Below are 27198 nucleotides of genomic sequence, written 5' to 3' on the forward strand. Positions count from 1 at the left end.
CTGGGGGTGCCGGGCGCACCCAGGGCTCCCTGGGGCAATCGGGGGGGTTCATGGGACAACCTCGAGGGGAGGGGGAGGGCCATGGGTCACCGTGGGGCAGTCGGGGGGGGCCGTGGGGGCACCCTAGGAGGGTGCACGGGACACCCCATAACCTACAGGGTGCACTGGGCACCCAAAGGACGTGTGCCGCCCCCCCCCTCCCCCCCCACCCGGGGCCGTGGGGCAGGCGGGGGGAGGAGGAGGAGGAGGAGGAGGGAGGAAGGGGCGGTGATGCCGGGCGGCTCTGCCTCCCCGCTGCCCCCGCCGCGCCGGGCAGGGTGCGCCCGCCGAGCGCACGGAGGGACCCGCACCGGCCCCCCAGGTAAGCGATGGGGACAGGGACCCCCCGAGGGGCAGCCGGGGCTGCAGGGCCACCCCCGGCCAGGCGCCCCCTCCCCCCTACCTCCGGGTAGGGGACCACCCCGCGCCAAGGTAGGACACCCCCCAGGTAGGGGACAGGGCCATCTCTAGGTAGGGGGGACCCCCAGGTTGGGGACGGGGGACCCCCAGGTAATGGGGTCCGACCGCAGAGCCGTCCTGGGGTGGGGCAAGGCGGCCAAGAGCCACCCCCCGGTGTGGGGACAGGGGACACCCGCAGGTAGGGAATGGGGGGCTCTCAGGCGGGGGAGGACGCGGTGGGGCCACCACCACATAGGGGAGAGTACCCCCATGTAGGGGACAGTGGGCTGTGGGGCTACAGGGTGGGAGATGGGATTGCAGGGGGGCTGCAGGGCCCCCCCAGGGGAGGGACAAGGGGACAGCGGGGCCACCCAGGGAAGGGACAAGGGGACCCCAAGGGCTGTGTCCCCCCACCCTGTCCCTTCACCCTTGGGCATCCTCACAGCGCTCTCCGAGAAGTCCCCAGGGCAGGGGACAGAGTTGGGGGACAGCTGTAGGAGGACCATGTCCCATTCCAATTTGGGGGTGTGGGGGTGCCCCGTCAGTGGCCCTGTCCCTGTTGGTCCCACCTGGGCTCCCACCCCAGGAGATTTTGGGGCGATGCTTGCAGGAGACCAGAGGGGCCCTTCCCAACATGGCCTCAGCCATCCCACAGCAGGATGGAGCTGGGGGGGGGGGGGGGGGGGGGGGGGGGCATAACAAAGGGGGGAGGGACCCCAGTAATGCACCCCTCAAGCCTTGGCCACCCTGACGGCCCCCGGCCAGGGGGGGACCGAGGGGTGCTGCGATGGGGCCGCCGGGATCCCGTCAGCCTCAGCACAAAAGGAATGCAACGAGCACATGGTTTCCATTAACCCCGCAGATTTTATTTTTTTTTTTTGGGGGGTGTGTGTGTTTTTTTATGATTATTACTTTTTTCCCCCCTATTTTCTGCAGCTCGGCTGGGGAGGAGGAAAAGCGGCGGCTCCTGCGGGCGAGGATTTGAGCGGCTGGGCAAAGGCTGGCAGCGCCGGAGCCTGTTTGGGGTTTCGCCGGCGGGGAGGGAGGGAAGGAGGGAGCGAAGCCGCTTTGGGTTTTGTTTTTTTCCCCTTTTTAATCCCTTCCCCTGCTTGAGTCAGAGGCTGAAGTTACCGGTGTGCACATCCTGAAGCTTTTCCCCTACCACGGGGGGACCGGCCGCCCCCCGAAAGGATGCACTGACACCCATGAGTGGGATTTTGGGGGAGCAGAGCTGCCCTGCACTGGGGCGTGAGACCGGGCAACTCATCACACGGGTGTTTTTCAGGCCACCAATTCATCTCGGGGATGAATCCCACTTTGCTGACACAGCACCCCAGCTAAAGCCTCGGGGTTCCCCCCTCCCCAAACGGGCACCCCATTTGGGAAGGGGAAGTTTCGCCCCGGCTGCTTTTCCCGTTGGGAAGCTGAATAAACAGCCCTTTTCCTTCCCGAGCAGGGTTTATCGGGGTCAGGCGCATCCTGCCTGCGCCGCCAGGCGATGCTCGGGGGCCGTTTCAGTGACGGGGACGCGGCGATTCACTGCGTCGTGCCTCAGTTTCCCCACCTGCCAAAATAAAACTGGAGGTGCCCTGAGCTGGAAGTGATTAGCGGGGAAATGGGGGTCAGCAGGGAGAGAAGGGGGAGCTAGGGGACCTAGAAAATCCCCAAAAAGGTTTGCAAAAGCAGATATTTTTGCACCCCTGTTTTTAAGTGGAGAGGTGGGTTTTCTTGCTGCCCGCAGGGAGTTTGATCCCAGGTGAGGGCAACAAGAGGTAATAAAGGGGGTGAAAACACTTACAAAAGGGCAGGGTTTGGCCCCAGAGGCGCAAAACCGGGATATTTCAGCTGCTGCTTCACTGGGACCCTTTATTCTGTGTCCTCCCAGGCACAAGACTGTTTATTGCCGTGACGTGGGACGTGGACGCTCGTTCCCTCTCCCTTTCCGGGAGGGCGAGGAGGGAGGCAGGTTGAGGCCGAAGGGCAGCACGGCTGCAGGAGCCACTGGTGCAGCCGGGGGTTTCACTCTCCTTTATCTTATTTTCCCCAAAATATTTCCCTAAAATAACCTAGGTCCAGCCCTTCCATGGCTTCGGCAATGCTGCCGGGGAAAGCGGAGAAGAGGATTGCTTCATCAGTCTTCATCACCCTGGTGCCACCACGGAGGGAGGCGGCCGCCAAGGAGAAAACCCAAAGGGAGCTGCAGCCAGACGGTGCCGAGGTGCTGGGCACCCACCGGCCATGGGCCCCGCCACCGCGGCCGCCCGCGTTGCCCAACGGAGGTGAGGGGTGTCCGCAGGGGGCTGCGAGTGGTGCCGGGAGGAGGAGGAGGATGGTGCCAAGGATGCTGCAGAGATGTTTCGCTAAAGGATGCACATGCAGGCAGGAGGGGGGATGTGTTTTTTTGGTGGGGGGGTCCCCAAATCCCTGCGCCCATCCCGGGACGGATCCGGCTGTGAGGGAAGGGTGGTGTTTGCTCTCCGTTGTTGCCTGGTGCTTATCGGTGTCGTTTGTCCCCTCTGGCTGGGACAGCGTTTGCTTTTGGGGCAGGTCGGTGAGCACTGCTGCAAAGCTGACAGGGCATTATCACAACGGGGCATTATTGGACATCGTTGCCCCCCCTAAACACACACCGCGTCTGGCTTTTGCTGCAGAAACCCGCCCTGTGGCTGTGGCCCCTGTGCCTTCATCCCCGCCAGTCCTCGTCCTTTCCGAAGCACCCCAGCCCTTGTCTGCTGAGGTGCTGGGTCCAGCGCTGCAGCAACTGGACCTTGCGGCACCCACCACCCTCCAGGTGAGGACAACAGGGGGCATTTCCCCCCAGTGCCTCAGTTTCCCCACCTGCAAGGGCATAAATGTAACGTGCCTTCGCCTTCCTCTGCTCGCCAGACCCCTTCCGCCTCCCCTGCTGAATTGAGGCCACCCAAATTTTGCCAGGAGCAAGCGGGCAAGCCGCAGTGGCAGGATGCAAATGGGTACCCAGAGAGGGACAGCTCCAGAGGTAAGGGGGTGACCCAGCTGCGCAGTGGGGGCTGGTCCCCGCTTGGGGAAACTGAGGCACGCAGCACTGAAGCCCTCTCCCTTCTTCCCACAGACATCTGCGCCTTCTGCCACAAAGCAGTGGGGCCCCGGGAGCCGACGGTGGAGGCGATGCGGAAGCAGTACCACGCCGACTGCTTCACCTGCCGCACGTGCCACCGGCTCCTGGCCGGCCAGCGCTACTACCAAAAAGACGGGCGCCCCACGTGCGACACCTGCTACCAGGTACCTGTTTTCCCTCGGGGACAGCCAGCACCCTCGTGGGGGTGGCAGGAGATGCAGTCCTATGGGTGGGAGCTGGCATCTTCACGGTGAGTGTCCCTAAATGCCAGGCCACGCTGGAGAAATGTGCCAAGTGCCGCGGGCTGATCGTGGAGCGCATCGTCCGTGCCCTGGGCAAGGGCTACCACCCCGGCTGCTTCTCCTGCACCGCTTGCGGCCGGGCCATTGGTGCCGAGAGCTTTGCTGTGGATGAGCGGAACGAGGTGTACTGCGTGGCCGACTTCTACAGGTTGGGGAGCGTGGCACCCGGGGGAACATCCCCCACACGGCGGTGGGGGTCAGCCCATCCCCGTCACCCCGCAGGGCTCATGCTGCTCCCGTTTTCTCCCATCAGGAAATACGCTGCGGTTTGCAGCGCCTGCAAGCACCCCATCATCCCCCGCGAGGACAAGGACACCTACAAGATCGAGTGCCTGGGACGCAGTTTCCATGAGAGCTGCTACCGCTGCGAGGTACGGCCCCCACAGGGCTGGGGGTGTCCCCCAAAAGCTGAGGGGTTTGGCGCTGAGCTTTGCAAAGCACGGCCACAGGGTTCACAGCACCCAGGGTTATTTTTTTAGCCACCAGTTTATCTTGCAAGCGACGGGGAAGGGGAAAAATAAATAAATCGGGTGAAAAAGATGACGTGTTTGGTCAGGAGAGCTTCAGCTTTTCATGCTTCTGATGTAGTCTGTTGCTTTTTCCAAGTGGTTGGTGGGTTTTGCAGGGAAGGTGGGATGCAATGTTGCACGTGGACCCCTAAAAGTGGCCTCCCTTTCCACTCTCACCCCCAGAGCTGCGGGACACCCCTGTCACCGGAGCTGACAGAGAACGGGTGCTACCCCCTGGACGACCACCTCCTCTGCAAGTCCTGCCACGTCCGCCAACGTAACGAGTCGTCCTGCTAAAACTCCATGGCTCAAACTCCATCTTCCAGCACTAGACACCAAAAAGAAGCTGCACCCACCGGGCTGCACCCCACGGCTGGTGCCAGGTGCCCGCTGCACCCTCAAATAGCTGCAGGACTGGTGTTTTTGTCACCAAAATGCACCTGGGACCCCGACCCACTGGGCTGGCCAGGTGGAGAAAGCAGACATAGTGTCCCAGCGTGGCTCTGCGCTCGTTGCAAACATAAAAAGCCCTGGCAGAGCAGTGGTGGCAGAGGAGCTGAGGTTTTATTCACTTCTTTTTTTAAACTCCTTTTCTGAGGCCGGTTTGGTTTCCTTGGGTGTTTTTTCTTTCTTCTCAAGCTTCCTTGGGGTTTCACTTAAACATTTCTCTTTGTGGTGATGCAGAGAGCAGGCACTGATTTAGTTACTCGCAGTTAAATAAAACTCCGAGTTTAAAAACCCTCATTTCTTTCATCCACCCTGCATTCCAAACCCATAAAATGAAAGTTTAAAAGTAAGGGGAGGGGGGGGAAGCCACTTTTTAGATTGTATAGGCACGGCATCAGGTCGCTCAAGGCAACAACACGGCTGATTTTGGGGTGCAGCGACTTGGCAGATGCTGTTGTCACCCAGGAGAGAGCAGGGGGGGCACTTTTGGGGGCCGGATTTGGGATTTTGTGATGTGCCGTGGTGTTGATGAAAGGGTGTTTTGGTGGTGGTTTGGTTGGTTGGGTTTATTTTTTATGCTCTCTGGGCTTCATCTCAACCAAGTCCCGGAGCCGGCAGAGGGCAGGCAGAGCACAAATTCCTCCGTCAGGCAGAAAAACTCCAGCTAAACGCCAGCCGTCTGTCCCTTATCTGACGGCGCCGGAATGCCCGGAAAGACTGACGACCACATTTTTCCACGTTGTCTAACATAATATTGCTCCGACATCAGAAGCTTTTTGATCTTCTCTCGATCCGAGCCCCAGAACGGCAGAAATTAGGCCACTTCTCTGCATGCCCAACATCTGTGCAACCGATGTCACTGGTGCTTAGCGGTTTTGTTTGCGAGGGCGTTGCGAACCAGCCGGAGAAAGAGGGGTTTTCTTTTTGACCAAAAGTCCTTAAAAAGCCACAAATCAAGAGCAGAAAATAGCAAGAGCATCTGAGATGACTGTTAATGCTTTCCTGACGGAAAAAGGGAGCTGCTAAAATAACCAAACCAGAAGTTGTAGGCTTCTAGGTTGCATTGTACAGTGCTCTCCAGCGTGTGCTGTATTTATGAATGAAAGGGTTAATGTATGGTTAATGTATGCACTGGAGTCCGGCGGGCTGGTTGATTAATCACACCAACCCCACAACTATTTCCTGCTGACTTCCCCCCCCATCTACACAGCCTATTACTCGATGTTCGTTAATGTGCATCTACAGCCCATCAATCGGGTCATAACTTGCTATAAACTTTATTTATAAATAGGATGTTAATGTAAGGTTGCGGTTTGTCCCAGCCACGTAAGTAGGTGGCTTTGGGGCCGGCTGGGTGGGGATCCCATGTCCCATGCCGGGGAAGTCCTGTGCTCAAAATTAGCTCTGGCTTTCCAAAGCCTCTTGCACTGTGGGGAAAACCAGGCCCCAAAATTATGCTAAAAAAGTAAAAAAGGTGTGGGCAGATTTGGTGGCGCCCAAAGGGAGCACAGAAGGGAAGCCCCAGAAAGCAAAGGGTTGCTTGGTTTTTTGCAGTACAGCTATTTTTCGAAGTGAGGTTTTCGGGGAGGGTGGAAATGGTGACGCTGAGTGGTGTTTTGGATGCGTTGTTGCATTGCACACCCGCTTAAACGCTCTGCGCAACGCCCTTGGGTGCTGGGCAAGCTACGGCACCCCCTCCGCAGAGCTGATGGTGGGAAGGGGTTGGATGTTTCCCCTGCGGAGCGAGCCGGGATGGACTGTTAGCGCCAGGACGTGGCAATTTTCGGCCAGAGGTAGGCAGGGAAAGGCTTTTATCAACATGAAGCCTTGGAGAAGATGCTGGAGGGTGAAGAAAAGGGCCAGGCACAACTGGAGAGTTTGGTGGTGTGGCAAAGGCACACTGAAGTGGTCAGATTTGGCATTTTTTTCCTGGAGTGGAGGATGACAAGGGACAGGGATGGATGGACATGGAAGCAAGAGGATAAAAGACTTATTTAAGCCACTTTCTTCTTGGATAAGGGGAGAAGCATTACAAGCTGAGGTGTGGGGAGTGTTGCTATGCCTGAAAAGCGTGGCCCTGCGTTTTTCCCCAGGGAGGATCTCAAGGAATTTCCAGGGCTGGCCAAACCACGGGGAGATCTTGGAGGGTGAGGCTGTGGGAGCTGGGTCCGACCCTGCTGCCGAACAAGCTCCCGCTGGCTGCAACAGCTCAGCCCGTCCTTAGGCTCATCAGCCCGTTGCAAGCACTCAGGTTTGTAAGCAAAAATAAAACAAACACAAATAATGCATGGAGCAACATGAAGCTCCTGCTTTGCCCTGGGAGCCCTGCAAAGCCTTGCAGAGCCCCCCAAGACCACCCAGGCATAAAACCCGCTCAAAGTCTCTCTCGTCTTATTCCGGCAGCGGTGCAAAAGGGCAAAGAGGATCTTGCACCTCTGAACCGTGCTGGCCAGGCCCTGCCCTTCCCTGGGCTGCTGCAATAAGCCTGTCTTTTTTTGCAATCCCTTTTGGCAGGCCAAGGAGAGCAGGGAGGGACCTGGCTGCCCTCCAAGGAGAAGCAAATGCAAATATTTCTTCACTTCAGGCTGGGTGCGGTGCCGTGGATAAAACTTCCCCGGGATTTCCCAGTGAAAGCATAAGATACTGTACCCGGCTGCGAGCTCGCTTGCTCCCAGGAGTACAACAGTGTATCCCATAAAAAGACCCAAAGGTTATCTTTCTTGCACTCAAAAGGAGCACCTGTTTTTTAAAAAGAGCTTTTAAATTAAAGGAGGAGCTAACATGCAGGGCCATAGTATTTTTAGATCCGTGGTCAAAGCTTTGCTTTGTAACAAGTAAGGCCTTTTTGCAGGTTTTGTGTGTGCGCCACGCCAAAATCTTCAGCTCGCAAAAGGAAAGCAAGCCTGTAAAGGGAAACAGACTGGAAAGCGCCTTTCCCCGGCATCTGCCTGGGTCAGCCGTGAGAAATGCGAAAAGCAGAGAGGGAGAGATGAGCCGGATTCCTTGCGTGCCTTCGCTCTGCCATCACCACCTCTGAGGCGCAGGGAAGAAGCTGGCTGTGCAGAGAGAAACTGAGGCAGAAGCAGCCACCGGGGCTTTGCTGGCTGGGCTGGGTGCTCAGTGCTGATGATGTTTTGTTTTTTTTTTTTTTCAAATGAGATGGAGAAAGCTGGAGGAAAAAAATGGGGTTTTCCTTTGCTCAACCTGGGTTAATTGCAACCATCCCCTAGCCAGCTTGCTGCAGCGTTGTCCTTCCTCACAGAACGTTCAGACGCATTTTCTGCACTTTCCTGCCTATGACACAACCTAAAAATCTAACATTTCTTCAGTGACAAGTGGCCTGATCCTGCTGGCTTGGGGAGCAGGGGGAGAAACCCAGCAGGGATTACTCTGAGAGCAGCCCAAGCCCTGAATTTCTCCAGTTTCATTATGCAGCACAGGCAGCATATATGAACAACATAATGCAATACTCCCCTCCCCCCCATTTTCCCCACAAAACTGAAACACCCAGCACCACAATTTTATTTTAAAGCATGCAGTGTTTTTGGTAACACGAGGCAAAATTCATGCAGCGGGTTATGCAAACACGTTACCAGGCTGCGAGTGATACAATGGGTTATTAAAAAAAAGGGGGAAAAAACCAACCCCCAACCCACCCTATTTATGAAAACAGATACATGGCACGCTCCTGCAAGCTTTACACATTTTCTGTCCCAGCTTTCCTTCACCGTATCAGCAATGACTACAGCATCCCCGAGCCTATCTCCCCCAAATTAATAATTTTCACCCAGACCTGGCTTCAAGCAGTTTGTTACACCTGAGTGTCCATTAGAGCCCATAGGTGAGGTGTTTTATTAAAAAAATAAGGTATTTCTCGCAGAGGTTATCCCGTTTGTCAAGGCGGCTTATTGACCTCGGTGATTTATCACTGGGAAAAAAGCTGGCAGGAGGAGGAGGGACTAGCTCCTAAAAATAAATATATCCCTTAATTCTCAGTGCAGCTAAACTTTCCCTCACAGCCCAGCTGGGGGAATAGACTTTAATCTCCTTTATCGGATTCCTTCGTCCGAGGCTGAATTTTGCTGACGCGATCGCCCTCCACCCGGTGTTTTAAGAGCACCACGTTTTATAAAGGAAAGGAAAAGGAAAAAAGAAAAAAAAAAAAAAGAGAGAGAGAGAGAGAGAGAGAGAAACCAGCAAGAAAAGGGAGGGCGTTTGCCTGACAAAGGGGAGGCGAGGCGGACGCCAGGGGCTGCCCCTCAGGCCGGCCCCGCCGCCTCCGGCTCTACAGCGCCGCCTCGTCCGCGCTGCTGTAGGCGCTGCCCGCCGCTCGCTTCACAAAATGGCCGCCCGGCGGGGCCGCGCCGAGAGGCGCCGAGGCGACAAAATGGCGCCGGGCGGGCAGCGCGGGGAAAGACGGACGATGTGCGGCTGTGGGGGCCGGGGCGGCGAGCGTGGGCTTCAGCCGTGCCAGGAGCACGGCGGAGGGGCTCCTCCTCGATGTGCGTAGCCCCTCCAGGCAGGCAGCGAAAGCGCTGCGGGTGAAACCTGACCTTCCGCCCCCCCCCCCCGCCCTTTTCTCCTCGCCGCCTTTGCAAAAGGATGCGAAAATGCCCAGAAACGCGCGTTTCCACTCGGCCACGGCGGAGGCCTCGGCCTCGGGCCCCCCGCCCCACCGCGTCGGCCCCTGGCCCCACCATCCCCTCACGGCACAGCTCGCAGCGACCCCTAAAATGTGGTTTTTTTCCCTCAGAGCATGAAGAGTTTTGGCCCAGAACTGGTCTTCCCACAGCCGCCCCCTCCCTCATCACCACATGCACCCCAAGGTGGGTAGTTTTATGCCTAATTCTCTCTTCCACCTCTTTTCTCCTTCGCAGGGGTTGAAGCCACCACCTCCCGCTCTCCTCACGGCGTGGAAAATACCCAAACGCGCTTAAAAAAAGATTTCCACAAAAACCAACCCTGAAACAGCTGAGGATTGATTTATCTACTAAGCCGGAGCGGCACAGGGAAGAAGCCGTCGCTGCTTGCCTTGCTCCCCACGACAACCTGCCCGCCATTCGGTTAATTAAAAGCATACTTGGTGTGATCAGACGTGGTAATACCATAAAAAAAAAAAAAAAAAGGTGTGTGTATATATATATATACACACCCCATAACATCCAAACGCTCGTTGTTGGACTCTGCAGCCAAGGTACCACATACGGTTTTTTTCTTTTCTTTTGTTTTGTTTTGATTTAATGTTGCCTTACTTTTTTTCTGCACCACGGTGTTGTTACAGGCTACGTTATAACATTGCCCCTTCTTTGTTAAAAATCACATGCCTAAAATACTGCTGTTTTTTCCTGGAATTACAAATTTAGGCCCATACAGATGCTCTTTTACTTCTACATATACATATATATATATACACACAATATTTTCTATCTCTCTCCTTTTTCCAGGGACTGATTACAGAATATAAAATAAACCCACACACCTAAAACACTGATTTAATTATATATAATCACTGTAATTTTGGCCCATATATATGTTTGATTTTATATATATATTACCTTTGTTTTCCTCCATTGGCTTTCTACTATAATATATCCTAAAAGCAGGAGAAAAAAATGCCATCAGAAAAGGAAAAAAAAAAAAAAGAAGAAGAAAAAGAACAAAAAGTAACCCATCTCTTTTTTTACAGTCCATGGTGGAAGTTTGTGCCTGAATGTTTTATTTATTCCACAGAGATGTAGATTTTCCTTGGGAGATTTGGGGAGGTTTTTTTTAAATTGCAAGAGGAAAAAATACACCCAGAAAAACAACAATAAAAGAGAACCAAAAAGAATAATAATAAAAAAAAAAAGACACAAACCCCAGTAACTGAAGCTGCAAATGCAATCAAATAGTCCGGATCAGACAATTCATTGCAACAAAAAGAGAGGACAAATTAGTTCAACTGAAATGGCAGGGCTTTGCTGTAGATCCGGGAGGAGGGATCAGCTCCTTTATCCCACCATCTAGCGCTCCAAACACCACCATTTTTTTTTTTTTTCCCCTGTGCTTTGTGTTGGGGTGTTTTATTTAAAGCCAAGCAGGCTGCAAAACCCTGCCGAGCTGGGGCTGCCAAAGCCATTCGTGAGCTTAATCTTTTTTATATATATATATATATATAATTTTTTTTTCCTCCCCTGCACGCACCCAGTCCTTGTGCAAGCCTCTCCCTTTTTGTATGTGCTTTATTGCTTGCTCCCCCCTCCCGCGGGTATAAAGGTTTCTCTCCTCTCCCCAGCTTGGCAGCTTATTCCAGAAGTTTCTACGGGGGAGGGGAGCACCCACTGCGGAGCCTTTGCCGCAGCGCCGGGCAGGCGTGGTCCCTGCCGCCGGAGGAGGAGGAGGATGCAGAGGATGCACCACCTCTCCCTGCCTGCCTCTTTCCGAGCCTCTCCCCCTTGCTAGATCTCCTCATCCTTGAAAAGGGTGTTGGGGTTTTTTTATTATTATTTTTTTTCCCTCCCCCTTTGCTAAATAAATTAAAAGCAGAGATGTCTCCTGATGGAGATGGATGAGGCTGGGCTCGCAGCAGTGGGGTTGCTCGCTCGCTCACACGCACTGCCGCAGCCTTGATCTGGTTTAGTGAGGGCACCGATGGCAGGAGTGACCTTTCCGAGGCGGTGGGAGGGAGGCTTCCCCGCCGCCCGAACATTCTCCTGCCTGGAATTCATTTTAAATAGCAGGATTATTATGTTTTTATTTTCTCCCCCCCCCCCCCTTAAAGAACAGCTTGCTCTTTCAGTGATTTTTTTTTTTTCTTGGTTGCCTTAGGTTGAAGCTTCCTCATGATTGTGTGTGTTTTGAATTGCGTTTTAAAATTGCCCAGCTGGAGACAAGTCTTGATTAGAGCTGGAACAATAGCTCCATTTTATTAATAATGGGAAGGATTTACAATCCTACAGCACCTTCCTTGGAAGGCTTTCAAAATCATTTGCAAACACTCACAAATGTAAGATTCCACAGCCCTTGGCTGTGAGGTGGGTAAGTATTTTAATAGTGCCACCACCAAAAATCATGTAGGTGGCAAATCTCCATTTCTGAGTGCTTACAAAAATGCAAAATTTGTTGGGTTTTAGGGCTACAAAGCTGGGAGTAGGGGAGGTTGGTAAGTGGGGCTGGCTAAAAGCTGTAACCTAAATCTGTTCCGTATTCTCTGTAGATGCAGAGTATTTTGCTGCGTCCTGGGAACCGGGCTGTTCCTTCTCCTCCTGCTCCGTGCACACGGCCATGCAGCTTGCCAGAGTGAAGCTGTGGACTCTCCTGCTTGTCAGTAAACATCTGCTTATAGATTCCATCTCCCTCCCCCCCCCCTTTTTTTTTTCTAATTCATTAGCTTTTTGTAGTCCCCAAGTGACCTCCGTTAGTGCTGGCTCTGCTGTGGTTTGACCACAGCTTTGCATTAAAGCCGGCTGCTAGCGCTAATGTGTCTCCCTTCGAGCCAGAGTGACCTTGCTTGGGGGACTGGGCCCACCGAGCGAGTGCAGACGCTCTGCTTCGATTACCGAACCCTGCGTGCTGCTTTTTTCCAGCCCATCCCTTCCCTGACCCAGGTAGCGCAGGGCAATGTTGCAATATTAGGAGTGAAAGCTGTCTTATGCCTTATTTTTTCCCTTCTTTTTTCTTCTTTTTTTTTTTCCTTCCCAGGGAAATACAGGATTGTTTGCATAACCCCTCTCCACAGCAGATACCTTCTTTGTAAGTATTGTAAACACGCAGCGATCTAAGAGCTGCCTGGGCAGTGGGATCTGGCCTTGCTGAGGAGCGTAAGGCACAGGGCTCTGGTTGTGTAAGCGTGTGTTGTACACGGGCCACAGGAACCCACAATGTTTCTGTGGTTACTTCTGTCTGGATAGCATGAGTAGGTCCCAGGGCTTCCCCTTCCCACCGCTTACTGTTTCACAAAAGCAAAGGCTGGTGTTTCTGGAAAAAGCTCTGCTTTGTGGCCTTTAAAAAAAAAGAAAAACTGCTGTGGGTTAGTCATCCTTATTTTTAAAGGAAACTGTGTTTGCCAGTCCTATCTGTGTAACGCATGTGCGTGTGAGATGTTAACTATTAGCTTTATTTGCAAAGGCTGGTAATGTGCTCTGGTTGCTGCTCTTTGGAGCAGTGCCACCGAGGCTCCGCTGAGCTTATGCTGGCAGGTGGAAAAACTGACAGTCCAGCTTTTCATACTCTTCCCTCCATTTTCCTGTTTCAGTGGCGGTACCTCTGCATTGGCAGGTGTGGAAGTGTGGAGACCCTAACAACAGTGAGCAAGGACAGATGAGCTGTCTTCTGGGGTCAATTCCAACTCCACAGAAGGAACCCTGGTAATTTATTTTTTTTTTCTTGCCTGTGGTAGCTTTTACTCTAAGCTTCACTGTATCGTGTGAGAAGACTTGAGTTTGACCCTTTTGGATGCTAAAAATGGCACTTGTTTTAAGCCTTAGTGGTTTTCTACCTTCCCTGGTCATATAGAAGAGCAAGCCATGCAATTAAAATGGTATAGCAAAGGACAGCTCCCTCCCCCTTTCCCCTTTCAAAAAAACCTTCCAGAGTTGTGTGCTCTTGAACTGCTGCATAGGCAGAAAACATACAATGCAGTTGTCAGCATTGTGCTGATGTGTGGCACATTTAAAAAAAAAAAAATACACACAAAAGGGGTGGGGAGAACGGTTGCCTCCAGGGAGTAAAACTGTGGGGCCCCTTTCCCTACAAGCGAACAGACCTACGTGTGACTGTGTATTACTCTTAATTTTGCTCAGGCAAACATCAGAGGGAGCATTGCAACGTCCTAAATTGTGTTGGTGAAGATCAGGGTCCCCTTGAACTATATCTTTTTTTTTTCTGTGAGCTTGCTCCTGTGAGATGCTGCTGCTTTATTACTTGATTCCTCAAAGTCGTGCTCGCTCACTGAGGAGGAGGAAAATGCTTCCTTACTGGGTGCAATTTCTTTTGTTGTGTTGCAAAAGGTAATAAAAAGCACCTGGTGCTGGTCTCACCGAGGTCACACATGACTTCAAGGTGCAGAGTCCCAGCAATCATTAGTGTGTGAGGAGTGTTGGGTACTGGCGCGTTCTCGTTAGCCTCCCTTAATGAGAATATTGGCATTGGTGTTGCGTGAATGCCTCTGGCTGACCAGTGGAAAGGCTCTGCCCCTGCTAAGCTGGAGCAACACCTGAGAAATGCAGCAGTTCATAGCACAGCTATGACTTTATGCTTTTCTGGCAAAGATTTAGTGGGGGCTAAGTGTGAGGGGTCCAGTCCAGATGTCATACCCTACTCCCTGTGGTGCAGAGCTGGGGAAAGCGGGTGTGTGGTGTACATGAAAATTGTCAGTAGCTCCAGTGCCTAAAGCCTCGCCTACGCTTGAAATAAACCAGTGTGGACAGGGATATTAATTTTATTCTCTCGTTAGGGATGTGTGGGTTTGGAGATACACCTCATGCTCATCAGAGGCCTTTGCTGGCGTGGAGGTACAGCAGACCAAGGAGCTGGCTGTTTGGGATGTTTCCACATTTTTCAGGTTGGCGCACCCTGTGGGACTGGAATTACTTCTCCTTGGCAGTTTAGGACAAATGAGTAAGAATTACCTTGTGAGCGCTGAACTTTTACCACCCTCTGCTTTGGACCAAAGAGTTATAGAACTACATCCGTCAGATTTCCAAGCTAAACAAAACCTGAATTTCTGGTGCGAAAAAGCCAAAACGCAAGCGATAGAAACCTCCTCTCCTCCTCCATAAGGCGGGGGGAAACCGCAGTCTTTCAAGCTTTCTTGTTATCCCAGGGTTAAAAAGCTGCACCACGGTAAAATGAAAGCCAAAGCTAGCTGAGAAACTGTTCTGCACCGTATTGCTGGAGAGGTTTTTGAGTGCAGCAGGTCTTGACGCACAAGTATTTTTCTTTTGTGCTTTTCTCTGGAGTGAAAGCACAATAACCATGCAGATGCACATTCAGTCTGCTTTATTTAAAACACCGTCAACTTGCTTCGGTGTCAAAATGGTGTTTGACGAAATAAAAGCTCTGACCGTGCCTGGCTCGGTATTTATTTTGTGCTGGGTGTGCTATCAATCCGATGGGGAACGTGGGGAAGAGCAGGCTTTAGCTCACAGGTTTGGACTGTGGGTTTTGTGTTAAAACCTTGTCCTGCAACACTCCAGCGTAATTCCTGGGAGTTTTCCTGGGCATTGCACACGGGGCCTTTATGTTAGAGGTAACAGAACACTTGGGTGTTAAAAATGGCAAAGTACGGGATACGGCGATCTATCCAGTCCTCGGGGATTTATATCTCTTACAGTTGTCATGTTCGGGTATCAAATCACATGGGGGTGGCTTTTTGGGGTTTTGTTTTCTTTGTTTTTTGCCTAAAATGTAATATTTTGTAGCCTGGAAGATCAAAGTCCTGTGTCTAGCTGCTGAAGTGCCCTGTGTTTGGGAAAAACCTTTGTGAGGTGAGCAGGCACAGCTCTTTGGTACGTGGTTGCATGGAAGTTCAGGGGCAAGGGGAAGCAGGGCAGAAGTGATGCCCCTGAACACAGTGAAACTGTGACGTTTCTAATTTTTCCTGACAACAGGCAAAAAAAAAAAAAAAGATATTAATTCTAATATATCTACTACCCAGTGAGCAAAAGTAGGTTCTTTTGCAGTCCTGTGACAGGATTTTTTGACAGCGTGGCTCAGCCATGGCACTGTACTCTGCTGCTGAAGAAACGTCTGTTTTTGTATAGCCAGGTATTTTAAAAACAGAAGTGTGCTTTTATATATATACAAATGGGTTCAGTGTAAACCGAATTCCAGGGGGCTCCTGAGCTGTGTTTACTGTGCTGCAGAAGCTAACCCACTGGCTACAGTGGTGGTATTTTGTGGCAGCTCCCATCCCTGGTACTGTGTGGATAAGAAGTCTAGCAGGGAAAGAGCGTTAGAAAATAAATTACTAAATACTGGGTTTCAAAAACGTGAAGGGAGGTTTCTGAACAGAGTCATCTCATTATGAAGATCTGGAGCACTAACCCTCAAAGAGGAGAGAACTGAAATCAACAGCTTTATTAATACAAATCCTATACTTTGTGTTGCTTAAGGATCCAGAACCAGGCGCTTCATGTTCAAAGCGTTACCCGCGTGTAAGCTGATATCCTCTGTCTTGGCAACAGATGAGCCCAAATATCAAGCAGCACCAATTCCTTCTTGGAGGAAATTATCCATTGCATAAAACGTAATGGGTAAGCAATAAAATCAGGCCAGTAACTCAGGCTGCCTGAAAAATGAGATAAAAGCCTAGCTGGCAATTTGATATTCAGCTGCCATACTGTCATTTTAATAAATATAGTCAATGAGCAGGAAAGGCACGTAAATACATTTTATAGTGACAAGATGGTGGCTGGAGCTGGCCAGCTTGAACAAAGAAACGCTCCGAGTGTTTCTGTTGATGTCTGAGGGCTCTTGCCTGGGCAACCTACTGTTTTTCTGTAAAAAGCAAAGCAAGCTGGATGCATGCTGGACACTGGTGGGGATAATCATTGCATGCTGCTAACGTGACCACTCTAATCCATGCAAGTCCCTGGTCGATACAGCTGGCTGATGTCCTCAGCTATGGGGAGAGGCATAATGCCTCCCTTCCCCGCCTCCAGCTGCGCTGCTGCAAGCACGAAATGCAGAGCTACTGCTAAGCCAGAACCAAGTATAGGAAGTTACTGTCTTAGCAAATATAGCTCTGGTTGCTGTCCTTGTTCGGTATCTAATCTTTGCTTTTTTTATATGTTTGGCAAGCAGTCCTGGTGACACGTGGCAGCGAGCTCCACCACTTGGGTAAGACGCCGTGTTAAAAATGTGCGAACTTGCCTTTTCAGGTGTTGTCTGCTCCCTTCTTTGTATTGATGTTTCCTCCTTGAAGTGAGGCTGTCTCTGGCTGTGTGGACCCCAAGGATGTTTTCTGTTTCTCCTGGCCCCCCTCCCTTTTTTTTTTCCTCCAAACTGGAGAGCGGCTAACTTTATTAGCTCCTTATATGGCAGCACCATTTTCTCACGCCTTTAATGGCTTTCTTTTGATCTGTCCTGTTTTTGCTTTGCTTGATGTGAACGCAGTGTTCAAGCTGAGATGGGTTTATAACCTGCTCCCTCATTAATATATGCCCTGGCATTTTAATCCTCTCCAAGTGCCGATAAGAAACATCCAAATGTTTTAACTACGGGGTTGGCCGAGATGTCCGGAGATTGCTGGGTTCTCGGCTACACCCACTACATGGGCATGAGTAACTTAAATTGCACCTCGCGGTGCACCAGACCCTGCCCTTGCGTGTCCCGAAGGTGATGGTGAGCAGCTGAAGTCCCCCCTGCCTTGGCTGGCTGCCCGCCTGGGAAGGGTAGTGTGCAGGGATGCGTGTCCATGTCTCACCCCTGGATGCTCACCGTGCTGTCGCTAGTGGCGGGACAGTGGGCTGGTGCGAACACGCGTCTCTTCTCCAGCAGCAAGGACAGCGTTGGTTGCTGCCATGTAAGACCAGTCCTTCGTCGAGGCCCCTTTGGCCTGCGGAGAGGAAGGTTACACTTGCTCTGGTCTCTAGGCTGGGTATGTGTTCTTTAAAATCTTCGAATGAGTTGGAGGGATCCGGTTACAGCGGCGTTGCCAGCGCGGTCGCGTGTTGCAACTGGGAACAGTTTCCCCCCAAAGTGGTTGAAAAGTATTGGGATGGTCCAGAGCTTTGTTTGCCGTCACCAGCCGGGCTTGCGCTCCTCTCCCAGCTGGCTTTCGTGTGAACGGAGCTCTTTAAGCGCTCGTTTCAACTGTCGCTTCTGTCAACAGAGTCGATTCTATGATTCTAGGATGGCTTTGTTTGCGACAGCTTCCAACCCGTGGATGTCCCTCCCGGCCAGCCTGCCTGCAAGATGGCTGTGTGACAGCAGTGACCCTGTGTGAGGTTTCTTTGAAGGACCTGAGAGCCGCCACGGGTTTCTCGTGTCCCTTGGAGGTACCACCCAAGCAGGGAGTGAGGGGACAAACAGTTGGAAATGCTGTTGCAGCAAGCACACTCGGTCGGAGAGGGAAGAATTCCGCCTCAAAAACCTGTTAGATGCGTGGTTTGCATTTCTTCCTCTCTAAAATAGTTGCCTGTAGAGCCCATTAAAGGTATAGACATGTAGCGACTGTCTTTGCGCTTCCGAGCAGTTAAACCAGAAAGCTAAGCCCATTTCCACGGAGATGAAACGTGCGGTGGAAAGTGCTGGTGGAGCGCCTTGGCAGTGCATTTTCTCGTGCGCTTGTGGCTTCATCACGTTTTAAATAATAGATGGTTTGCTTGCAAAGAGGTGTTGGGGTTTTTTTATTAATCAGTAGATCTCGGTTTGGTGGAGCAGCATAACGCCCGTCATTGCTGGGGAAACTGAGGCACGGGGCCATAGGGGATGGGCACGCAGCCACCGGCAGTGGTAGAGTTGGGGATAAGGGTCGGGTCCGCGGAGGCTCACGTCGATGTGCGTCAGAGCCCTGATTAAACCCAGAGATTTGCATGTTTGTTAAGCCACCTATAGCTTGATGACTTTGCCCAGTTGTCGAGGTGGACTTGTTGCCAGAAGGTTACAGCGGCCCCGGGCAGAGCCTGGCCAGACCGGGTGGCAAAGGCAGCAAAGTTGAGCACCACTCGCTCGCCCCGACAAATAAAACGTGGTTTTAATCAATAGGAAAGCGCCGTCGGGAGCCTTCGGCCAAGGGAAATACTGAAATATCAGGCTGCTCTCAGTGGTGAAAGCAGCTAACTGGCTTCCAAAAAAATACTCGCGGCCCTGGGTGCGTGTCCACTTTTATCCTGACCTCAGTCTGCTTGGAATCTTGCAGTGGTAATCAGTTGGGATATTTTCCTTTTCCAGTATAGAGATAGGTGGGTTTTATCCACGCAGAGGCACATTTTGGTGGAAAACCAGACCCTTTGGGTTGAAAAATGTGTGATTCCACGTTGCAGAGCCACCTTCTGAGCAGGGACAGGGTGCAACGTGCGAGTCAGTTAACTGCTGGGAGCAGGGTAATACTCGCAATGAGCATTTTCTTCACCCCGTCTTAATTAAAGAGCTCTGCAAAACCCCGTGGGGAGAAGGGGGTGACCCGGCTGCTCCCGACGGTGGGAGTTTCTTTCGTGCAGTTCTCAGGGTGAGGTGGCCTCCCCATTTTGGTGGCAGGAAGTAGTTTGGGCCACTGGGAGGATTCGGTGACCCCCTTCCCCGCTCGCAGTGGGGACCAGCACCACCAGCCCCGCTTGGGGTTGCCTATAGCGCCGAACTTTGGAGCCATCACAGATACACAGAGCTATAGGTTCCCAGGAGTAAAGATGGTCTGTGCCTTGGGATGGGGGGGGAATCCCTATGGCCCCCCATGCCTGGCTGGGACCCCCCAGCTGGGAGAATCATGAGCCTCCAGCCTGGGTGCAAGTGGGGTGCTGCTGGTGGGACCTTGCCCTTGCATTGCAGCCCCCTATTTCTGGGTTTTTTTTTTATTGCATTGTAACTCCTTTATTATTTTTTGCATAGCATCCCATTATTTTTTGCAGTGCACCCCCTTTTTTAGCAGTGTGCCCCCTTTATTTTTTGCATAGCACCCTTTTTTTTTTTTGCAGTGCAGCCCTTTATTTTTAGCAAGGCACCCCCCTTTATTTTCAGCAGTGCACCTCTTATTTTTAGCAGTGCCCCCCCCCTTATTTTTTGCATAGCACCCTGTGTTTTGCAGGGCACCCCCTTATTTTTAGCAATGCATCCCTTTTTTTTTTGCACAGCAGCCTGCTTTTATTTTTTTGCACAGCACCCATTTTCAACAGTGCACCCTCTTTATTTTTTGCATAGCACCCCATTTTTAGCAACTCACCCCCCTGATTTTGAACAGTGCACCCTTCTGCAAAGCAGCCTTTTTGCAGTGCACCCCCTTTGTTTTGCACAGCACCCCGCTTTTAGCAGTGCACCCTATTGATGTTTTGCACAGCACCCATTTTCAGCAGTGCACCCTGTTATTTGCAGTGTGCCCCCTTCGTTTTGCAGTGCACCCCTTTGTTTTGCACAGCACCCTGCTTTTAGCAGTGCACTCCCTTTATTTTTTGCAGTGAGCCCCCTTTATATTTTGCAGTGCACTCCTTTGTTTTGCACAGCACCCCGCTTTTAGCAGTGCACCCTGTTGATGTTTTGCACAGCACCCATTTTCAGCAGTGCACCCCCTTTATTATTTTTTGCAGTGTACCCACTTTGTTTTGCACAGCACCCCGCTTTTAGCAGTGCACCCTGATGTTTTGCACCGCACCCATTTCCAGCAGCGCACCCCCTTTATTTCTCGCAGCGCGCCCCGGCCCCAGCAGCGCGCCCCTCGCCGGTTCGCAGTGCAGCCCCCCGCGCCCCCCCCGCGCGGGCGCAGTCCCGCCGCCCCCCCGCACGGAGCGGGGCGTTGCGCGGCCTCGCTCCGCCCCCGCCGCCGGGCCCGCGGCGCGCGCCCCGGGGCGCAGTGCGCCTGCGCGGGGGCCCCCGTGTGGCGCTGTGAGAGGCGCGGGGAAGGGGAGGGGGGGGCCGAGCGGAGCCGCCAGAGGAGCGGGAGCGCGGAGGGGGGGAAGGAGGAGGCGGCGGCGGGGGGGGGCGCCGCGCTGCCGCTGACGGAGGAGGAGGAGGAGGAGGAAGCGGGAGCGAGCGAGCGAGGGCCGCGGCGGGGGGAGGCCGGGAGGAAGAAAACCCGCGGCGGAGGGGGAGCCCGCCGCCCGCCAGCCGGCCCGCCAGCCAGGGGGCCCCCCCGGAGGGGATGGTGTCGTCCGCCGCCGCCGCGGCGGGGGGAGGCAGCCGGCGGCGCTGAGGGCGGCAGGGCCCCGCGGCGGAAGAGGCGGAGGGCGGCGAGGAGGAGGCGGAGGAGGAGGCGGCGGCGGGCGGCGAGCGGCGGCCGGCAGCGCTGCGCGGGGGGAGGCGGCGGCAGCGGCCGGGAGCCGGGGCAGGGGCGGCGGGCTCGCCCCGCGCCGCGCAGCATGGTCCGGGAAACCAGGCACCTCTGGGTGGGCAACTTGCCGGAGAACGTGCGTGAGGAGAAGATCATCGAGCACTTCAAGCGGTGAGTGGGAGCGGGGGGGGTTCCCCGCCGGTCCTTCCCGCGCCTCCGGGTCGCCCTCCCCGCCCTTCCCCCGGGGAGGCCCTTTCCGCGGCTCCCCCCTCGCTCGGCGTGAGGAAAATCGGGAGGAAAAAAACTCCCGAACACCGTAAAAAGCGAAGAGAGGGGAGAGGAACGCGGGGGGACGGCGGCTCCCGCGGCCTGTGGAGAGGAGGAGGAGGAAAACAAAATCGCTGTAAATAACCCCGCGCCATGGCCGGGGCCGCCCGCCGCTCAGGGACGCGCGGGGAGACCTGCTGGAGCGCAGGAAAAACCGTAATAACACCGAAAAATAACCCATAAAAATACGGAGGAGCAGCGTGTCGAAGCTCGGCTTTCTGCACGGAGTGGATTTCATGCCGAGGGGGGTGCGCGGTGTCTCGGAGGCAGCCTTAAGCCTGGCCATCTTGCCGCTTTTTTTTTTTTTTAATAATTAGTCAACGTTTGGAGTTTTCTCTTGTTATTTTGGTGCCTTTTTACTGTGTTTTGCTCCGCTTGGAGCCACGTCGGTCCTGAGGATGCTGCGTCCCCCCGAGGTGCGGCGGGCGGTGGGAACCCCAGCGCCTGCAGCTGCAAAAGCGTGACTCTTAAATAAATAAAACCACACAAACCCACGGAGAAAACACCGGATCCCTCCACGCGGGAAGGGCTTTGGACTCGTTATATTGTCGTGTTTTTTTTTTTTTTTTTTGTTTTGTTTTTTTTTATTGCATAGATTAATTCTGCTCATAAGGAAGTAGTAGCTGTTTGCATGGTTGTATTTTTTTTTCCTCCCTTCGGCTTTTCGCGGGAGAAGGAGGAGGAGGAGGAGGCGGCTTCTCCCCCGCTGCCTCAGCAACACCTTTTTCCTCGGGAAATGCTCTTGCACAAAGTTGATGCTCGGTACCCTACGCCGGAAGCTTTTTTTTTTTTAGGGAAAAAAGAAGGTAATGAGGCCAGAATGGCCGCTCAGCTCCCGGCCCCTCCAGCCAGGGTGTTTTAATGCTTCCCTATCCCCCGAAAAAAAAATTTTTTTGAAGCTTCCTTTAATCTTCCTGCGTCGGAAAAATGACGGAGCGTCCTTAATAATGAGTCACCATGGGAAAAATAGATGCGGTGACACCGAGCGGAGGGAGGAAGGTCCCTGCTGCCCCGGCTCCTGCTTGCCTGCCGCTGCCAAGGGGGCCGGGGGGGACTCGAATCCCACCTCCCCGCTGCCACAGCCACCACGTTGGTGGGACCAACTGGTCGCTAAAATGGCGGCGAGGCCCCAGTGTGGGCCAGGGGGGGTTGGGGTCACCCTGTGTGTGTGTGGAGGACCCCCCGGGGGGTCTTCATCCTCCTGGCCTGTGCTGCGGCAGCAGCAAAGCCCCTGTCCTCGGCATCATCGGTGCTTAGAAAACTGTCCTGGTTTAATCGAGCTTCGCCTTTTATTTTCTCCCCTGAGCCCAGAATCACCACTTTGCCTGTGCCAGAGCGCGGGATGGTGGCTCTGTGTTCAAGGTGGCTTGGCTTGCCTGCCAAGTCCAGGTTACGTGACCCAGTGTTGTACAAAGGCAGGGTTTTTGGGGAAAGAAAACCCGCTCTGGGGTCGGTTGTCAAATTGCAGGCATGGTTAGCTAAAGGGATAGGTACTCAAAAGTGGAAATTTGACTTTCCTGGGTCTTACTTTGTCCAGTCCTCCTCCTTTTGTAAGATGTATTAAAGCAGGAAAAAAGTTGCTATGGTACTGTTGCTTAGAGATGGATGGGAAAAAATGGCAGGCGCTGAATCGTTAATTACCTTTTTTTTTGGTTGTTTTTACCTTCATGAGTTTCAGTCGGAGGTTTGGGAAGGAGATTTGCAGCCAGGCACACCCCCCCCCCCCTTAATTTCTGCAGTTTCTCACTGGTTTTCAAAACTGATTTTTAGCCGGGATTGATGTATTTAGGTGAGGCTGATGTCACGCAAGTAAACAGAGTTAAAACACGCTTCAAAACATTTGGCTGTGGGTGCAGGTACTAATGCATGGGGGGGGAAAGGACATGCTGCCCCCGTAGCCCTTTTGGGGATGTAAACACCTGAATATTGGCGGTGGGAGAAGGGGTGAAGGGGTGTGTGTTGAGCTGGGTTTCAGGCTCAATGTATAGGTGCTGTAGGTGGACAATGGAGCAGGGCTTCCTTTGTATGCTGGTACCCGCCTGGGGGAAGGGACACATGTTACACAAGGATTGCATGGCGTGGTGGGTATATCCATAGGGAAGGCGGCTGCTGGAGCGTGGAGGTGGGATGTGGAAGGCTCCTCCTTGGGAAGGACAATTTAGTTTGGAGAGAAAGTCTTTTCAGATGGAGCTGGGCTTGGCGAAACCCAGTTCCCACCCATCCCCCAGCCTGAGAACAGGGTGAACGGTGCGCGGGGAGGCTGAGCCATGGGAGCAGGAGGAAGAATTCGGGGAAATACCGCCTAAAATTTCAGCTGGGGTGCGCCCGGGAATACTGTTACCCCCGAAGCCTCTCTGCAACGCACGGGAGTGTTTGTTTTTCCACTTTGCTTAGGAAATACTGTCATTTCCATATTAAAGCCTATATGCAAGTGGTGTTGTTGCACAGTCTCTGCTAGGGGCAAGTTTGAGAAACACAATCGTTTTCCTTCTAAAGAAGCAAAAATTCGAGGAAGACTCCTAAAACTTAAAACATAAAGGGTGTGTTCAATGTGAGGGGTTTGCTGGTTCTCCTCCCCCCTTCACTGAAGCAGTTACTGCGGGAACCTTGCTTGGCTTTGCAATCTCACAAGTAAATTCTTGTAAGGGATGAATTAAGATGGAAAAGGCATTTTTGCAGAAACTGTGGGGTTTTTTTTAGTTTAGTTTTTTTTTTTTTTAAATGCTCCTGATCAGTTTTGTTTCGTGTGAATTGAAATAATGCTCTCTGTTTACAAATCCTCCTCTCAAATTAGACGCTATTGAAGCTGGTCTCAAGAAGCACTGGCTTATGCGAGCAGTGGTATTTTTTCCCTTAAAATCCCTTTTTTTAAAAATTTATTGCCTTGATAGGAAAGGAGGTTGCAAAAGCATGGTTTTCGGTGCGTTTTAATGAGTTGAAGTTGTTACAGCCTTTCAGTTTTGTACCCAGATACTGCCTCTTAAAAAGCTTCTATTTCATGTGCCCTCTTTTCTTTCAACTGGAGTTACTAAGGCATTCCCAAGTGCGAAAGCAGTCGGTGCCGGGTTGGAGGTCCACAGTTAAGATGGAATAAACAGCAGATTTGTGTTGGGATATGGGAGCCGAGAGCTTGGTGCTCGGGGAAGCGGTGGTAGCAATCATTTGGGTTCGCCTAATCAATGCTGTCTTGACTAGCAGGAAAAAAAAAAGTCATTCACCATCACTGAAACAGATGCTCGGCAGCTTGCAGAACAAGGTGACTAAATATAGTAACAGTTGTCCCCAGCGCAAGTGCTGGCCTTCTATATTCTCCCCCCGCCCCGCATTTTCTTTCAGTTATCTTAAAGAACATGGCTTTGCCCCTTTATTGGTGTTTTAAAGGGCAAAGAGGAGTAAAAGCCTCTTAATTATGAAGCACATGACTTTGGTATGCCATCTCCTATTCTGTGGGAGAGTTATGACGTTCAGAGTGGCAACCAAGGCTAGGAGAAGCCCCGGGTTTCAGGAAACAAATGCACGACTTGAAAATTGTTGGAAGTAAATTGTGTATTGGAGCAATCTCAGCAAAGACAAATAACTGTTAAAAAATTATTTTTTTTGGGGGGGAAATGGGCTTTTCCTGGCTTCACCTTGTTCCAATTTCTGTTTTTGAGGAGATGCATAGGACACCTTCTGGAAAAGGGGTTTGCATTTTAAACACAACCTCTCTGAGGAGTTGCTCTACAGAAAACTAGCGTAACAACATTTGTTTTCAGTAACTTCTAGAAAACATTTGGTCAGTTCACAAGACCATGTTTTGTCTTGATGCCTGGGAGTGTAAATTCATCCTGGGAGAGTGAAATTTCCCTGCTCCCTATGTCCCTGCTGTGGACTGAGGTGGAGTAGAGGGCTTTCGGTCAGATGTGCACATTCTGAGCAGTGAGGATTGCTGCTGGTGGGCTGGCTTGGAGTGCTGAGAAGAAAAGCCTGTGTGCCTGTTGAGGGTGATGGCTGCTAGGACAGCACTGTGTCTGGTGCCTCTTGGCTGCCTCTGATGCCGGCAGGTCTTGCAGTGCCCTTCCACGGGAACGGGCTTCAGTTGGAAGGAATAGTGCTCCTGGTTTTCTAGTAAAACTCTCAAATACATTCCCAGGCTTTTATTGCTTACAATCGTGTAGTAGTTCTTGGTACCGTTTAGGATGTGAACACATGGATGGTTATACTACATCAGCTTTGCATATAGAGATCTTTATCCAGATGTATTTTTTTTTAAGAAAAATACAGAAGTTTTCCTCTGTTTTCTTTCTCGAGTCATACATTTTTTAAGTGATGGTATTTTCATAGATAAGGTACCAGCCGTTTCAGTTCAGAGACTTTGAAGGGAGGGGGAAGGTAAAATTTATGCCCGTGCTTTGCTGAAGCAATGTCTAGAATACTGGGTGGTATCAGGACTTGTTTGTACTGTGTTTTACAGATCCCTCCAGTAAGGTAATCCTAGTTTTGCAGAACATAAACCCCAAGAAGATCACGGAGGACATTTGGTTGGGGGATTAGGGCAAGGGGATTAAATTAATTGCCCAGAATCAGAAGGGAAAGGAAGGTGTGGAAGACACGAGGTGAGTCCTGCCTCCTTGAGTCTCAGTCTGTTCCCAGTGAAAGTTGGCCTTGTGCTGGGTGTAGGTTCGTTCATTGGGTGGCTGACTGGGGAGATGGTGGTGCTGGTACTGGTGGCTGCTCACATCTTTGTTTTTGGCTAGATCTCCTTTAATTCTATTCCTAATACTGATTCACCCAGTGCCACAAAGCAGCACAGGCATCACCTCCATGGTGTACCGGGGGCGTTACGAGCAGCGTTTGTCTGCATCCACCTACTTCTTCCCCTGAGCCTGAGTCACACGGAGGATGGCTCATCAACAGTTGAAGATTCATGAATCCTCTGGCTGCTCCGGATTCTGCTCTTTGCATGCACTTGAGGTGGCAGCTTGGTGACGCCACGCTGGTTGAGGAAATGTCTATATAATTATTTCAAAGAAACTTAATGAAAAGCCGCAAAGAGTGTAGATTTGGACTAAGCTTCTATTAAGTGTTTTTATATGCTTAGCTGTGTTAGATAAATTGGTGTCACTTGGTCACAAAATTCTGTCGTCTGCTGAGCTTTTTTGGCATTGTTTCTTCTCTGAAGTTTCTTCAAAGGTCCTGGCTATGTTTATTTGTGATTTGATGAGAGCAGCTTCTGTTGTCACTGAGCCGTTCCAAAGCGACATTGGCTTTTGGTATTTCTTGTCCTTACTCTAAATTCCTTTGGTACAATGATAAAGTAATCCTAGCACCCTTTCTTGCAGACTGCGAGGAAGCAGTCTCACGTATTGAGAATTTACCAGTTCTTGCGAGGCTTGTGGAGGTACTAAATTCGTTCATCAGGTTAGAACAGGGGACGAGAAAGGGCTTAAATTTGTTTTGTGATAGCCTTGTTGGCTGTTGGTTGGGGTTTTTTTTCCCCCTCCTTGCTTTTCATAGGACAGAAAGTCATGCCAAGTTCTCTGGCAAATGACCTTATTGCCGTCTTAAGGTGCTTCCAAAATTAGGTCCTTGTTTTCGCTGAGGGCGAAGAGGTGCTAGCTGGCTTTTCATAAAAAAGGAAGTAAATATCCAAATGAGCAGAGGGCAGGTTACAGATTTTGGACGAGTTGGTGAGTCAGGATGAACCTGGGGCTCCTCGGGCGTTTTGTTTTCATGAGCTGAGGTGTTGCAACAGCTGTCTTGCTGTTGCGGTGGTTTCACACTGTTGTCAGCTTCTGAAGAGGAGGAGAAGATGCCTTCTGCACATGAGGACGCACCTGAGAAGTAACAAGTATCAAGACAGTCTCCTGAAGATGTTTGGGGAAGGGGTAGAGAACTGAGGGTCACTGGTCACTGGTGTGAGGCTATTAAAGGTTTTGGGAGAGTTGCTGGCAACAAGGATGTAAGCTGTAAAGCTGCTGGTGGGGTGGATACGTTCTGGTTTGGGTAGCTACCAAAAATAAGCACTTATGAGATGTTTTGCTTGTGTTTTTTATTAAGTTCAGTGAACTTGCTGAGGTCTGAGAACGCCCTGAAGCCAAAGACTGCAAGGGCAAACATTCCTAAACAATGAACTGAGGAATAAGCTAGAAAATATGATTACTCTCCGTAATAAGATTCTGAGTTTAGCTGCATCTT

The 27198-nt window shown here is 51.9% G+C and overlaps 2 protein-coding genes across 6 annotated transcripts in view; both read left to right on the forward strand.

The window, feature by feature from the left end:
- The first annotated feature begins 228 nt into the window (after positions 1–228).
- On the forward strand, positions 229–17944 carry FBLIM1 (filamin binding LIM protein 1). 2 transcript variants are annotated; one of them, XM_080378823.1, is made up of 13 exons: positions 229–361; positions 2509–2717; positions 3090–3229; positions 3325–3436; positions 3530–3699; positions 3807–3985; positions 4091–4208; positions 4530–12095; positions 12474–12524; positions 13027–13138; positions 14227–14334; positions 15194–16027; positions 16578–17944. In XM_080378823.1, exons 2-8 carry the CDS (start codon positions 2522–2524, stop codon positions 4641–4643), a joined length of 1029 nt encoding a protein of 342 aa, XP_080234949.1. In that variant the 5' UTR covers positions 229–361; positions 2509–2521; the 3' UTR covers positions 4644–12095; positions 12474–12524; positions 13027–13138; positions 14227–14334; positions 15194–16027; positions 16578–17944. The 2 variants fall into 2 exon arrangements, with proteins under 2 accessions (XP_080234949.1, XP_080234950.1); XM_080378824.1 differs by lacking the exon at positions 229–361 and adding an exon at positions 371–471.
- A 1934-nt stretch (positions 17945–19878) lies between these two features.
- The window catches only part of SPEN (spen family transcriptional repressor), a 70488-nt gene continuing 63168 nt past the window's right edge, over positions 19879–27198 (forward strand). For 3 of the 4 annotated variants that reach the window (XM_080378770.1, XM_080378771.1, XM_080378772.1), the window contains exon 1: positions 20070–20865. In XM_080378770.1, the coding sequence (XP_080234896.1) occupies positions 20783–20865 (83 nt within the window). In that variant the 5' untranslated portion in view covers positions 20070–20782. Of the gene's footprint in view, positions 20866–27198 lie in introns of all 4 variants that reach the window. The other variant, XM_080378773.1, reaches the window with a different exon arrangement.

This window comes from Falco punctatus (assembly GCF_963210335.1).
Source record: "Falco punctatus genome assembly, chromosome: 3".
In the NCBI taxonomy this organism is placed as follows: Eukaryota; Metazoa; Chordata; class Aves; order Falconiformes; family Falconidae; genus Falco; species Falco punctatus.

Coding starts and splice junctions, on each gene's coding strand:
- FBLIM1 (XM_080378823.1), top strand. CDS start 2,522: ATGGCTTCGGCAATGCTGCCGGGGAAAGCGGAGAAGAGGATTGCTTCA. Junction 3,230..3,324: donor CGGCACCCACCACCCTCCAG/GTGAGGACAACA, acceptor TCTGCTCGCCAG/ACCCCTTCCGCCTCCCCTGC. Junction 4,209..4,529: donor AGAGCTGCTACCGCTGCGAG/GTACGGCCCCCA, acceptor TCTCACCCCCAG/AGCTGCGGGACACCCCTGTC.